A 14,209-nucleotide genomic window follows, 5' to 3' on the forward strand; every position below is an offset into this window, starting at 1 on the left:
TTCATCGTGGCTTCTGTCTCAGCCTCACTCGGCATCTGCTCAACATTCCTGCTCCAGACATGGCCCCGACAAGAAGCACGACTCGAGGTGGGCGCGGGACAACTCGCCAGCAGGCAGATCTAGCGGTGAGTGGGGGAGCACCTACAAGCAAGAATCCAGAGGCAGTGGGGGATGGGGCTGCGCTCAATACCCAGCTGGGAAAAACAGAGAGAGCTGTGGAGGGATTAGTAGGCGAACTGGAGGCTTTAGAAAACGCCGGAGCTGAGCATGTTTCAAAATCAAACACGAAGCTCGCTAAGCAGGCAATTCAATACCTCCAGTCTAATAGGATATAAGAACTCTCAGATATCGCTATACATCCCCTTGGAGAAAGTCAACTAGCGGACACTATAATTAACGCGATCACTAATAAACAACAATGTTGCACTAACTCTATGCTACAGAGCCCCATTCCTTCTGATCTCCTGCAAAAGTGCTCTTTAACCGAAATTCAATGCTCAGGAAATATAGACAATACTTCTAGAGAAATAGTGCGGGAGGAGACAGAGACAGGGGACAAAGAAATACAGCTTAAAGTGGCAGATGGAGCAAGGGGGCCCAGATAATGCCAGCATGGAAGTACCCAACATTGAAGCAAGCAGTGACAAGGACCAGGACAGAAATGATGAGTTCTCCGATGATTCTCCAGGAGCACAGTGTGCTGATATTTCCAAGGAGGACCTCGAGGGCTCTGTTCTTCCCGGCATGGGGGCCGTTAATTTAACAACTTCTGATGGCGGCCAGGGGCAACATTTAGGAAACTCACCAAAGGAACAACGGGGAGATGTAAAAAAAAATACTAAATACAGCTGCTGCGGATCCTTTAAAGAAAGACTCTAAAGGCAAACATGCCAAAGACTTGAAGAATATGATAAATACATCTAACACAGGCAGTGCGAAGGAAAAAAAAATGCAGGCTAGAGAAGATTCGAAGAATAGCCAATGAGGAAATGTGTCCAAGCTAAAGGTGGAATTAAGAAGGTTATTGCAAGACTTTCAGATGTGGGACTCATCGATGGAGAACTAGAAGGTGTGCGCAGTAGTCTAGAGGCAGGTACAGGCATGGTGGCAGTCAAGGCTGTGGGCTCCCCGTCTTCTGAAATAATGTTACATTTGATAAATATACCTGGCGGACAAAGCGACCAAGGCGGCACCATTGGATCTAATGAAAAAGGCAGTGCTGAGATTTCTACAGCTCTCACACTCATTCTTGACTCCTCTGCTTCCCTCTCCACCTATAGGATTGTCCTCAGTATCACCAATCTTCTGTACATCTCACACAGAAGAAGATCCTCAGTGCGGTAGTACTCAGGCCAATGAAGCAGCTATACTCTCCATGCTTCTGCAGGCTTTGAAAAAGCAGAGGGAAGAAACGCGAGAACTTTTTGCCCAAGTTAGTGCAGATAATGGAAACATACAGCAAACATTGAAGGAGGTCACGGAGAAAGTAGGATCTGTGACGGAAGAAATGGCAGAGCTTTAGCAGAGATTGTTTGCACAGAAGAGATCTCATCTAGAACTGCTAGCTCTGTTGCACAACATGAGGAACAGATCAGAAATGTGCAGTCTAAACTCGAGGACCTTGAAAAAACAGACAAAGGCGACAGAACCTCAAGTTATTTGGAATTCCTGAAGGTCAGGAGGAAGCGGATCCCAGAGCTTATATAGTCCAGATTATGCAAAAGGCCTTCCTTGATCTGGGAGACTGGGATTGGGACTACCATATTCTTCCTATCAGACTTTTGTAAAACTACAATGGACAGGAGATGGCAGTTGGGGCAGCTAATTGATCCATTGAAGGAAATCTGGGCTCAAGTCTTTTTACAGGAGCCAGCTCGTCTGAAAGTTATTAGAAAGGGGCAGAGCTATTTTTTCTCTTCTAAAGTCTGATGTGTCTGAAATGATGTAGAAATGGCAAAGGGAAGGTGTGGGTCAGAAGTGGATGCAGCTGTTAAAAAGTCTTTTTCTGTCTGTATTTTCTATAATGTATATGTAATCTCACTGTGATAGTTTAAAGTATGGAGGCGTTCCAGCTCGGGAGCCAAGTGGGGCGGTTGAATCCTAGATGGCTGCCATTTCAACGGCAGCTGATAGAAGAGGATGATTCCTCCTTCTAGAAACGGGGTGGGGGTAGGGATGGGGATGGAAGCTCAAGGGTGGGGGAGGGTATATGGGGGGGCAAAAAAACATAAAAACCAACATTAAAAGATTTCAAAATAAGAAGTCAAAAGCTAGGATTTTAAAAGGATTAATCAATAAAAATGAAGCAAGAGGAGTGTTATTTTTAATTAGATGGAGCTAGTGAAGTGCTTAGCTTGGAATGTTGCAGGGCTCAACAAAAGAAACTAAAGACGGTTGGTAGCAGAAGAATTGCGGATGTATAATCCACAGCTCGTGTTGTTTTCAGAAACGCATATTTCTTATAAAGATCGAGGTTTATTAAAACAGCTGGGATGTGAGGCGGTTTTTAGCTCGGATCAAAATACCTCAACTAGAGGGGTCGCTATTCTAAAACATAAACAGTTCAAAGCTACGCTTGATAAATCATTAACAGATAAAAGTGGTAGATGGGCTATAGTACAGATGGAACTAGAGGGCAGTAAATATGTCTTCTGTGTATAATATGGCTCAAATAATGATGATCCTAGATGAATGTATGATGTTACAACGCATACTTTTACAACGCATACCATTACCATGCATTTTTTACAACACAAATACCATTTCAACAAATGATTTTACAACGCACACCATTATAACGCAAGTGTATTAATAGCTAAGTGCAATTACAACGCATGACAATACTCCACATACCATTACAACGCATATATATTTAAAAAAATATAATTAATATTATTTTTGTAACCTGGCACGGGATGCAGGGAAAATAGGGGTTTTGGGTGGGGAAGTGTATTAATACGCTGAAATGAACTGAACATATTTTTTAACGAAAGGTAACCTATATAAACTAAATAAAAACTCGGATATTAAAATTAATACTCGAGTATTCAAATTAATACTCGGGTATAAAAATTAATAATAATTTTTTTTAAGTTAAACAACAAAATAATAGATAATCCATGGAGAATACATTTTCCAAAAATTAGATTTTGAAACGAAAAGCAAGTGAAAATGCTTCATTCAGAGTAAACAAACGTAAATAAAAGAAGCCACCATTTTAGAAGCTCACAAATGCAGCAGTCCTTCAACAGTTTCAATGACACTAAATGGAACGCACAGCAAACAAAATGGAGGAGAAATGTCAAACCAAAACAGAATAAACACACTTTTTAAATTAATAAATTAAAATATACATCCTAACATCAAATGAAACATTAAAAAATTACAAAATCAATGATTATTTTTAGAAAAATATTGATGACACACAATTAAAACTATAAATACAGGCGAACCACAATTTTGAACTCAGTGTTCGGATGACTACGAGCGAGAGCAGACGCAATTTACGCCACTGCTAACGTGACTGACACAGAGCTTCTCTCATTAAAATTTCATTCAGTATAAAAGTAAGTAGCCTATTATATATTTAAAGTAATACTTTATGAAATCTACCTAACTTAAAAATTAATATACAGATATCATTTTTACAGTTTCTAATTCACTACGATAAGAATTATTTTGAAGAAAAACGATCAAACAACTATCATTTAAACAAGTAAGCAGAATATATTTTTTAATCTTTTAAAATGTAATAAACCGCTACTATGCAGAAATAGAAACAGATAAAAATGCACTTTTATCGTAATGTAAGAATTTTAAAACTTGCAAGCAAACATTCTTAAGGAAAGATATTGTGATTTAAAAAATGTCAAACAGTAATTTCCTTTAAAATAGTGTGTAGAAATTTTAATTAAATAGATTTAAAAAATATGTCTTTTCTTAATTACAGATAAAAACCTAAAGCAGCGAAGAAACACCAAATGAACAGCTTCCATAAAGAAGACAAACTACTGAAACCCATCGTAAAACCTTACTTTTTCGGTAAGTACATTTTAAAATAATTTACAATTTAAAATTAACTGATTACACCAGATAGAATATGTACTATCATTGTTTTTAAAAATGCCTTTTTCAAAAATATGAAAGTATTTGTGGTCTAGTGTAGTGAAAAAACTGTTTTTTTGAAAATAAGTGAAGCAAACTAACAATTTTAACATGTTTCTTTACATTCAAAATACATAGGATATGTTTAATGTAGAAATATACATCTGTTTAATTTTTTAAAATTTAAAACAGAAATCATCTTTATTCTTCAAGAACAAGAGCTAAGGAAGAACATCTCATTTTCGTCAAAACTGAAAGAGATATTATTACCACAGAAAGGGTAAGTGAGCACATAGAATGAACTATTTTAAAAATGTGCGAATTAAATCTTTGAATTTATTTCTAACAATGTTTCGCTGTGCTCCCAAAAAGTTTTTTATAAAAAACGGTCATGAATATTAACCATTTCAAAAATGACATTTCTATCCCAAAAAAACAATAATTAAACAAGCTATATATTTTTTTTCAATCTACAGAAAACTAGAAAACAATAACAAGGCAAACCAACACAAGAACAGGAGCCACAGACCGATCAGACCAAAATCAATCCAGAATCAACAACAATCTAAAAGTCAACTCAAAGTACAACAGCAAGGTAAATTTCTTCAACAAATGTTAACTAACCTAAATCTACACAAGAAAGGGCAAACAAAGTTAAATGAAACCACATAAAAGAATGTAAATGCAATATAATGTATAAAAACATTTTTCCAAAATTTACAAAACAAATTCTTGTCTTTTTATCGTTTCAGAACATGTCTCAAGATAAAGCAGCCAAATACATTGAAAGCAGGAAAGGAAACGGTCTGCTACAGTACGCAGGTTATATTTATTGCAAGGAAAGAGTAACTGAACAAAGGAGACATTGGAGGTGCGTGCAATATTATTCATCCCATTGCAAAGGTTACTCTTGGTGACACCGTTGAAAAAACAACTGAGCATAACCACTCTGCCTCTGCAATGGACACTGAAGTAAGGGAAACCATTAACAAAATTAAAAATATTGCAAGCACCTCCAATGACTCCTCTGGTTCGATTTTAAGGGAGGTAGCTCAACATGTTCATGACCACATTGCTAGTATTATGCCTATAATACCGAATTTGAGACAAATTATTCAATGTAAAAAACAGGCAAGTAACCCTCAAAGAATTACACCCCAGACATTCAGTGTAATTGTAATTCCACCTGAACTCTCTCTTTCTATTTCTAATGAAACCTTTATCCTGCATGATAACCAAAACCCTCAAAAACGAATAATTATTTTTAACACACCCCGTAACCTTGCTAAGTTAGAAAATAGTGATATTTGGATGATGGATGGGACGTTTAAAAGTACGCCCCATCCTTTCACCCAAATATACACTATACATGCAAAAATTAACCATACAGTAGTACCACTAGTGTACAGTTTGCTGCCAGATAAACAATCCACAACGTACACTGAACTTTTAACAGTGGTTAAATCTAAAACATCCAATAAAAGTCCTCGGAAAATAATTATTGATTTTGAATTTGCGATGATAAATGTTATTTCCAAAACCTACTCAGATACCCAAATTCAGGCATGTTTTTTCCATTTTTCCCAGGCATTTTGGCGTAAAATACAAAAATCTTCCCTAGTTGTGGATTACATATCAGACAGCAAACTGCAATTCGAACTTAAAAAACTAACTGTACTTTGTTTTGTCCCTCCTATAAGTGTAGACGAGTACTACACTGCAATTACCGAATCAGAGTTTTTTACTACAAATGAAGAAAAATTGGCACCCCTGCTAAAATATTTCGAAGACACATGGATTGGTCACCTAAGCAGGTCGGGTCACAGGAGGAAGCCACGTTTCCATGTGGAGTGGTGGAACTGCTACACGTCCTGCTTAGGAGGAGAGGCAAAAACAAAATAATGCCATAGAGGGATGGCACAACTCCTTCAACCACACAATTGGCAAACCTCATCCGAATTTCTATAATTTCTTGGAAACTTTGAGGAAGGAGCAAAGTTTTCAAGAAATGAGAATGTCACAATCATTAACAGGTAGTCTGAACCCACGCATCTGTAAAAGATCAAGAGAAATGTCACAACGACTATTGGCAGCTTTACAACAGTTTACGTTGTGTGTGGCTTCAGACTACCTAGATAATGTTGCAAACATACTCCACTACTAATACTCACTTCACTTTTACTTTCCTGTTTTGCCCTAAATTACAATACAACATATTTAATTTGGCATTTTAATTGGCTTTTTTCTAAAATAATTTTTGCATAATTAAAAGTCGGTTCACCTTACCTTAGTTGTCTTCTTTTTTCTTGTTTTCTTTTCTTTAATGCAATCCAATGTAATCCAAAGCCATGCTTGTTTTGTATTCCATTTTTTTTCAAAACCATTCCCAAAAAACAATTAAATACATTTTCTTGGTGCTTTTTTTTAAAAAAAAAAAAATGCATTTCCAAAATAAGGAAGATCAGTTTACAACAAACATTTCCAGCCAAAAACATTTTCTTCTCCAATTCGAAACAATCTCCAACTCCAAAGAAATCAAAAATATATCCATCATCTTGCTGTTCTTGAAATCCAAAGTCCAAAAAAAACAAGATCCATCCTCTTGCTTTACTCCAAATCAGCACTCCTTCAAAATCCATTTCCAAAATTGTAAATCCATCGAAATTCAAAGCCAAAAAAGAAACCAAATATGTTTTCCACGATTCCTTAAATCCTCCACGAGTAACGATCCATTTTGTCCAGTGGAAATCCAATGTTCTTCTTCTGTGTCTGACGGAATCCCGAACACACAATTTCACAAAAATACATTTCCAAACCATTGTTTAACTACTTTTTAACATTATTTAAGCATGCATTGCAAAAAAGTTAAACAAACACAGGACCCGACATAGGCATACTCTAACAATGTGTTCGTGAACATGCAGAATGTAACCTAAACATCTTATTTACATATTCTACACCTCCCTATTCTTTCCTTGCAATAAATATATACCTATACTTTTTTAATGTAAATATAAACTTTATGAAGTTTCCTACCTGAGCGCTGATCTCCATGCTTTTGCTCTGTCCAGCAACGCTCCACAATATGGCTGCCTACGCATTTTACGTTCACGCGTATACGTCATCACAAGCAGCAAAAAAAGAAAAAGGACTATTTTTTGGTTAAACTTTATATATTATTAAACAATATTAAAATTTAATTTTTATAAATGTTATTAATTTTTTAAAAATATTAAAAAATTTGCACAAATGTATTTAAATATACTCTGTCACAAATGAAATTTATTTACATTTTTACTCCAATAAACTGTGTCGTAATAAATTATTTTACATATCTTTTATATTTAAACATGTTTATTTTTATATCTTCAAAAAGATTACATAAATGTAATATTATTCTTACCTTACATATACTCTCTTTTCAATGTTATACAAACCCAGTTAGTCTCCATCCAACTTCTTATTTCATGTACGCGATATTCACATAGAGATCTATTGAAATAAATGTAGGACAATTCCTTTCATTGCAATCAATGATAAAGCGTGAACATTTTTTTATAAAATATTTAGTAATTATTTTTAAAACCAATATAACTATTTTTTTTATTCAATAATTTATAATAACATTTCTAAAAATAATTTTATTTTAAAATTACATTTTTACTTGATTTTAAAAATTAAAATTTACTTCAAATATAACTTTTTTTTTAAAATGCCAGTGGGTTGTAATCCAATAATATATATTAGATATTAAACGAGTAAAAAGTGCTATTTTTACTCAAGGTGTGTATAATAGTAGTGTAAAAGCAGGATAGTGTAGGGGTATAATGTACTATTCTAAATCCAGCCGGGAGTAATATTAGGGTAAGTGCTGGATAGTGTAGGGGTTCAAATTACTATTCTAACTCCAGACTGGTGTAATAGAAGGGTACGTGTTGGATAGTGTGAGGGTTCAAATTACTATTCTTACTTCAGGGAGGTGTAATAGTAGAGTAAGTGCAGGATAGTGTAGGGGTTCAAATTACTTTTCTAACTCCAGGGGGGTGTAATAGTAAGGTAAGTGCAGGATACTGTAGGGGTTCAAATTACTATTCTAACTCCAGGGGGGTGTAATAGTAGGGCAAGTGCTGGATAGTGTAGGGTTTCAAATTACTATTCTAATTCCAGGGTGTGTAATAGTAGGGTAAGTGCTGGATGGTGTAGGGGTTCAAATTACTATTCTAACTCCAGGGGGTGTAATAGTAGGGTCATTGCTGGATATTATAGGGGTTCAAATTACTATTCTAACTCCAGAGGGGTGTAATAGTAGGGAAAGTGCTGGATAGTGTAGGGGTTCCAATTACTATTCTAACTCCAGGGGGGAGTAATAGTAGGGTAAGTGCTGGATAATGTAGGGGTTGAAATTACTATTCTAACTCCAGGGGGTGTAATAGGAGGATAAGTGTTGGATAGTGTAGGGGTTCCAATGACTATTCTAACTCCAGGGGGCTGTAATAGTAGGGAAAGTGCAGGATAGTGCAGTGGTTCCAATTAATATTCTAACTCCAGGGGGGAGTAATAGAAGGGTAAGTGCTGGATAGTGTAGGGGTTCAAATTACAATTCTAACTCCATGGGGGTATAATAGTATGGTAAGTGCTAGATACTGTAGGGGTTCCAATTACTATTCTAACTCCAGCGGGGTGTAATATTAGGGTAAGAGCAGGATAGTGCAGGGGTTCCAATTACTATTCTAACTCCAGGGGGGTGTAATAGTAGGGTAAGTGCAGGATAGTGTAGGGGTTCAAATTACTATTCTAACTCCAGGGGGTGTAATAAAAGGGTAAATACTGGATAGTGTAGGGGATCAGATTACTATTCTAACTCCAGGGGAGAGTAATAGTAGGGTAAGTGCTGGATAGTGTAGGGGTTCAAATTACTATTCTAACTCCAGGGGGGCGTAATAGTAGGGTAAGTTCAGGGTAGTGTAGTGGTTCAAATTACTATTCTTACTCAAGGGGGGTATAATAGTAGGGTAAGTGCTGGATAGTGTAGTGGTTCAAATTACTATTCTAAATCCAGGGGGTGTAATAGTAGGGTAAGTGCTGGAAAGTGCAGGGGTTCAAATTACTATTCTAACTCCAGGGGGGTTTAATAGTAGGGTAAGTGCTGGATAGTGTAGAGTTTCAAATTACTATTCTAACTCCATGGGGGTGTAATAGTAGGGTAATTGCTGGATAGTGTAGGGGTTCTAATTACTATTCTAACTCCAGAGGGGTAAGTGCTGGATAGTGTAGGGGTTCAAATTACTATTCTAACTCCAGGGGGTGTAATAGTAAGGTAAGTGCTGGATAGTGTAGGGTTTCAAATTACTATTCTAACTCCAGGGGGGTGTAATATTAGGGTAAGTGCTGGAAAGTGTAGGGGTTCAAATTACTATTCTAACTCCAGGGGGGGGGGCATAGTAGGGTAAGTGCTGGATAGTGTAGGGGTTCAAAGTACTATTCTAGCTCCAGAGGGGTGTAATAGTAGGGTAATTGCTGGATAGTATAGGGGTTCAAATTACTACTCTAACTCCAGGGGGGTGTAATAGTAGGGAAAGTGCTGGATAGTGTAGGTGTTCCAATTACTATTCTAACTCCAAGGGGGAGTAATAGTAGGGTAAGTGCTGGATAATGTAGGGGTTCAAATTACTATTCTAACTCCAGGGGGGTGTGATAGTAGGGTGAGTGCTGGATAGTGTAGGGGTTCCAATGACTATTCTAACTCCAGGGGGTGTAATAGTAGGTAAAGTGCAGGATAGTTTAGGGGTTCCAATTACTATTCTAACTCCAGGGGGGAATAATAGTAGGGTAAGTGCTGGATAGTGTAGGGGTTCAAATTACAACTTTAACTCCAGGGGGGTGTAATAGTAGGGCATGTGCTGGATAGTGTAGGGGTTCCAATTACTATTCTAACTCCAGGGGGGTGTAATAGTAGGGTAAGTGCAGGGTTTTGTAGTGGTTCCAATTACTATTCTAACTCCAGGGGGGTGTTATTGTAGGGTAAGTACAGGATAGTGTACGGGTTCAAATTACTATTCTAACTCCAGGGGGATGTAATATTAGGGTAAATGCTGGATAGTGTAGGGGTTCAAATTACTATTCTAACTCCAGAGGGGTGTAATAGCAGGGTAAGTGCAGTATAGTGTAGGGGTTCAAATTACTATTCTAACTCCAGGGGGGTTTAATAGTAGGGTAAGTGCTGGATAGTGTAGTGGTTCAATTTACCATTCTAAATCCAGGGGGCTGTAATAGTAGGGTAAGTGCTGGATAGTGTAGGGGTTTAAATTACTATTCTAACTCCAGGGGGGTGTAATAGTAGGGTAAGTGCTGGATAGTGTAGAGGTTCCAATTACTATTCTAACTCCAGGGGGGTGTAATAGTAGGGTAAGTGCTGGATAGTGTGGGGGTTCAAATAACTATTCTAACTCCAGGGTGATGTAAAAATAGGGTAAGTGCTGGATAGTGCAGGGGTTTAAATTACTATTCTTACTCCAGTGGGGTGTAATATTAGGGTAAATGCTGGATAGTGTAGGGGTACAAATGACTATTCTAACTTCAGGGGGGTGTAATCATAGAGTAATTGCTGGATAGTGTAGAGGTTCAAATTACTATTCTTACTCCAGGGGGGTGTAATAGTAGGGTAAGTGCAGGATAGTGTGGGGGTTCAAGTTACAATTCTAAATCCAGGGGAGAGTAATATTAGGGTAAGTGCTGGATAGTGTAGGGGTTCCAATTACTATTCTAACTCCAGGGGGTAGTAATAGTAGGGAAAGTGTACGATAAGGGAATAAATTGCTATTCTTACAACATGTGTGTTTTATTTATTTATTTATTTATTTATTTTAGAGGTTTTATATAGCGCTGGCTGGACCCGGGGGTGTCCGAGCGCTTTACATTTTAGAGACAAGAAAGGTCAATAAGACAGGGGACATACATAGCATCAATGTATATAAGCAACATATAAGTCTCCGCCTGACAGATTTCAAAATGATAAATATGGGAAATAAGCACAACAAAATGTGTAAGATGTGATAAATCAAAAATATCAAAAGGCACAAATTGAAAAAAGAGCCAGAAAATTGCAGGGTCAGGATAGGGAGGTTAGTGGTCCGTTAGGTTGGTAAGGAAGAGAAGCAGGAGGGGCAGAAGTGGGAGGGGGTTGGAGGAGATGCAGGCTGAGGGTTGACAAGGGAAGGGGGGAGCAAGGAGAAGTGAAGGTGGTAAACAGGAAGAGGGAAGTGATGAGGAGGAAGGGCGAGTAAGGCTACAAAAAAGGGAGGGCGAATGCATCTAGGGTCGGACAGATGTAGCCAGAGGAAGAGAACAGATATGGATTAGGGTCCCCAGTATTTATTGAGGAGATGTAGTTTGAGTTCTTTTTTGAAACTAGAGTAGGAAGGGTTGCAGCGAAGGTCAGTTGGAAGGGCATTCCAAGTGCAAGGAGAGCTGCCGGAAAAGGATCGATACTGGGTGGTTTTCTTTTTTGGAAGGGGGATAAGAAGGAGGGTGTTAGTACTTATCAAGGAACGGGAGCAACCGGCTTTAGTGAGTTTGCTAGTGAGGTAGGTCGGTGTATTCTGATGGAGAGTTTTGTGTGTAATGCAGGCTGTTTTGTAAGTGGATCTACCTTCAATGGGGAGCCATTTAAGGGTTTTAAGGGCAGGGGATATTTGGTTGAATCGCTTGCAGTCTGAGGTAAGCCTAGCTGCAAGATTAAGCACAGATTTAAGAGGTGCTAGGTGGATCTTGGGAATTCCGGTGAGAATGGCATTGCCATAGTCGATGCGAGAAAGAGCAAGGGATTGGACTGCTAGTTTGAAATCATCGATCAGGATGAAGGGCTTGATTTTCTTAAGGTGGCGGAGAGTGAAGATGGCTCCTTTGGCAGAATTATTGATGTGTACCTTGAGGGTTAGGAGGTTGTCAAGGGAGATTCCTAGTGATTTGACTGAAGAGGACAAAGATAAGGAGCAATTGAGGGCGTTAAGGTCAGAGATCCAATTCTGAATGGGGAGCTGGTTATTTTTAGGGGGAAAAAGAATTATTTCAGTTTTTTTAGGGTTAAGTTTGAGGTGGTTACTGTGGAACCAGGATTGGATCTTGATGAGAGTGTTGTTGAGGTGAAGGATGTCAGCATGAGTTTTAATCTTATAATAGAGTTGGGTGTTGTCAGCATAGAGATGGTAGTTGATCCCGGCTTGTTTAAGAATGAGTGTGAGGGGTTCCATGAAAAGGTTAAAGAGAGTGGGAGAGAGGATGGATCCTTGTGGAACTCCTAAGGAAATGGAGGTAGGGTTAGATAGGCAATTTTGGATTTTGATTTGTGGAGAACGGTGTTATACGTATGAGACAAACCATTTGTGTGTCGTACCATTCAGGCCGAATCGATCTCTAAGAACATTTAGTAGAGCAGAGTGGGTTAACAGTATCAAACGCTGCAGAGAGATCAAGGAGGATCAGCAGGCTAGATTCACCATTGTCAAGTGAATGGTGGATGTCGTCAACAATGTTTAGCATGTCGGTTTCAGTGCTGCATCCTTTCCTAAAGCCAGATTGGAAGGGGTCTAGTAAGTTAAAGTGTTCAATGTGTCTATCTAGTTGGAGAAGGACACATTTTTCCAGGGCTTTAGAAAGAAGGGGTGGGTTGGGGATGGGACGAAGGTTATTAAGGTCGTTTGGGTCTGCCAAAGGGTTTTTGATAATGGGGGTGATTTGGCCTAGTTGAAATGAAGTGGGGACACAGCCGGTGGCAAGGGAGCTGTTTATAATAGAGGCCCAGGAAGGAGTGATGATGTGTTTGAGGTTTTGGACAAGTTTGGAGGGGAGAGGGTCTTTGGTGTGGGAGGAAGGCTTGATTTTGGAAATGATGTTAAAGACGTCTCTTTCTGTGACTGGCTGGAAGATAAGCCACGTGGCATTATTTTTAGTAAGAGAGTTAAGATGATTGGAGTCAAGGAAATTGGAGGGCAAGGGGGGGTGAGGGAGATCAGATGTTTGATGGGCAGTAGTGGGTGTAGGGGGAGTTATGGTGGAAGGTGGGATATTAAGAGAGATTTTCGGATTGGTGGGAGGGATCACAGTAGAGAGGAAGGATTGTTCAATTAGTTTAATTTTGTCTGAAAAAAAGAGAGCTATTTCTTCACATCTAGTCGTCGAGGCCAGTAGGACAGGGGGAGCGGAAGCAGTTTGATTGCGCACAATGTTGAATAGTTCTCTTGGCCTATTCTGAGCTTGATCTAGTTGTGACCTGAAGAAGGAAGTTTTTTGTCTAAAGATGTATTTTTTATAGGTCGATCTAGCAAGTCTGAGGTGGGTCAGGTTAGAAGGAGAGGGGTGCTGTCTCCATAATCTTTCAGTCAGTCTGAGTCTACGTCTTTCATTATTTAGGTCAGTGTTAAACCATGATTTGGAGGGGATATTTCTTTGTTTTTTGAGTTTGAGAGGGGCAAGAAGGTCAAGAGTAGCAGTGACAGCTTTGTTATATTGTTTGGTTAGTTCATTCGTGTTAAGGGAGGGTGGGATAGCGAGAAGCTGGGCATGAAGTTTGGATTCCAGTAAGTCGGGAGGGATAAGACTGAGATTTCTGATCAGTTTCATGGGTTTAATAGTTTTGGAAGGAGGGGGGGGCAGAGGTGGTTATGGAGAACAGGATAAGGTGATGGTCAGACCAGTCAATGGGAATTATGTATGATAGGAGGGCTAGATCTTTGCTGGTTATGATAGCGTCAAGGGTGGCTCCTTTGGAATGGGTTGGTGACTGACAGATTTGTTTGAGGTCATTAATTTCGAGAAGGTCCGAGAGGAGGGCGATTGAGGGATCTTTGGAATAATTCCAATGGAGGTTAAAGTCTCCCAGGAAGATGTTTTTAGATTTGGAAATTGAGGATTGGGTAAGAAGGTTAGATAGCTCATCAATGAATGGGTAGTGATTTCCAGGCGGATTATATATATTGTGAAGGCGGATGGGGGGAACCCCGTATTTTGAGTTCGGCTACGAGGTATTCAAAGGAAGCAGATTTGGCGTTATTGATAAGGGAGAGCTGTAGTTCGTGTTTAACCCCTTCGAAGCTAATGACGAGCTGGG

The 14,209-nt window shown here is 38.7% G+C and overlaps 1 protein-coding gene across 1 annotated transcript; it reads right to left on the minus strand.

The window, feature by feature from the left end:
• Positions 1–12,516: 12,516 nt before the first annotated feature.
• On the minus strand, positions 12,517–13,722 carry LOC147728775 (uncharacterized). The gene has a single exon (XM_086963862.1). It carries the CDS (start codon positions 13,720–13,722, stop codon positions 12,517–12,519), a length of 1,206 nt encoding a protein of 401 aa, XP_086819988.1.
• Between the last annotated feature and the right edge of the window lie 487 nt (positions 13,723–14,209).

This window comes from Lissotriton vulgaris, chromosome 3_1, assembly GCF_964263255.1.
Source record: "Lissotriton vulgaris chromosome 3_1, aLisVul1.2, whole genome shotgun sequence".
Taxonomy (NCBI): domain Eukaryota; kingdom Metazoa; phylum Chordata; class Amphibia; order Caudata; family Salamandridae; genus Lissotriton; species Lissotriton vulgaris.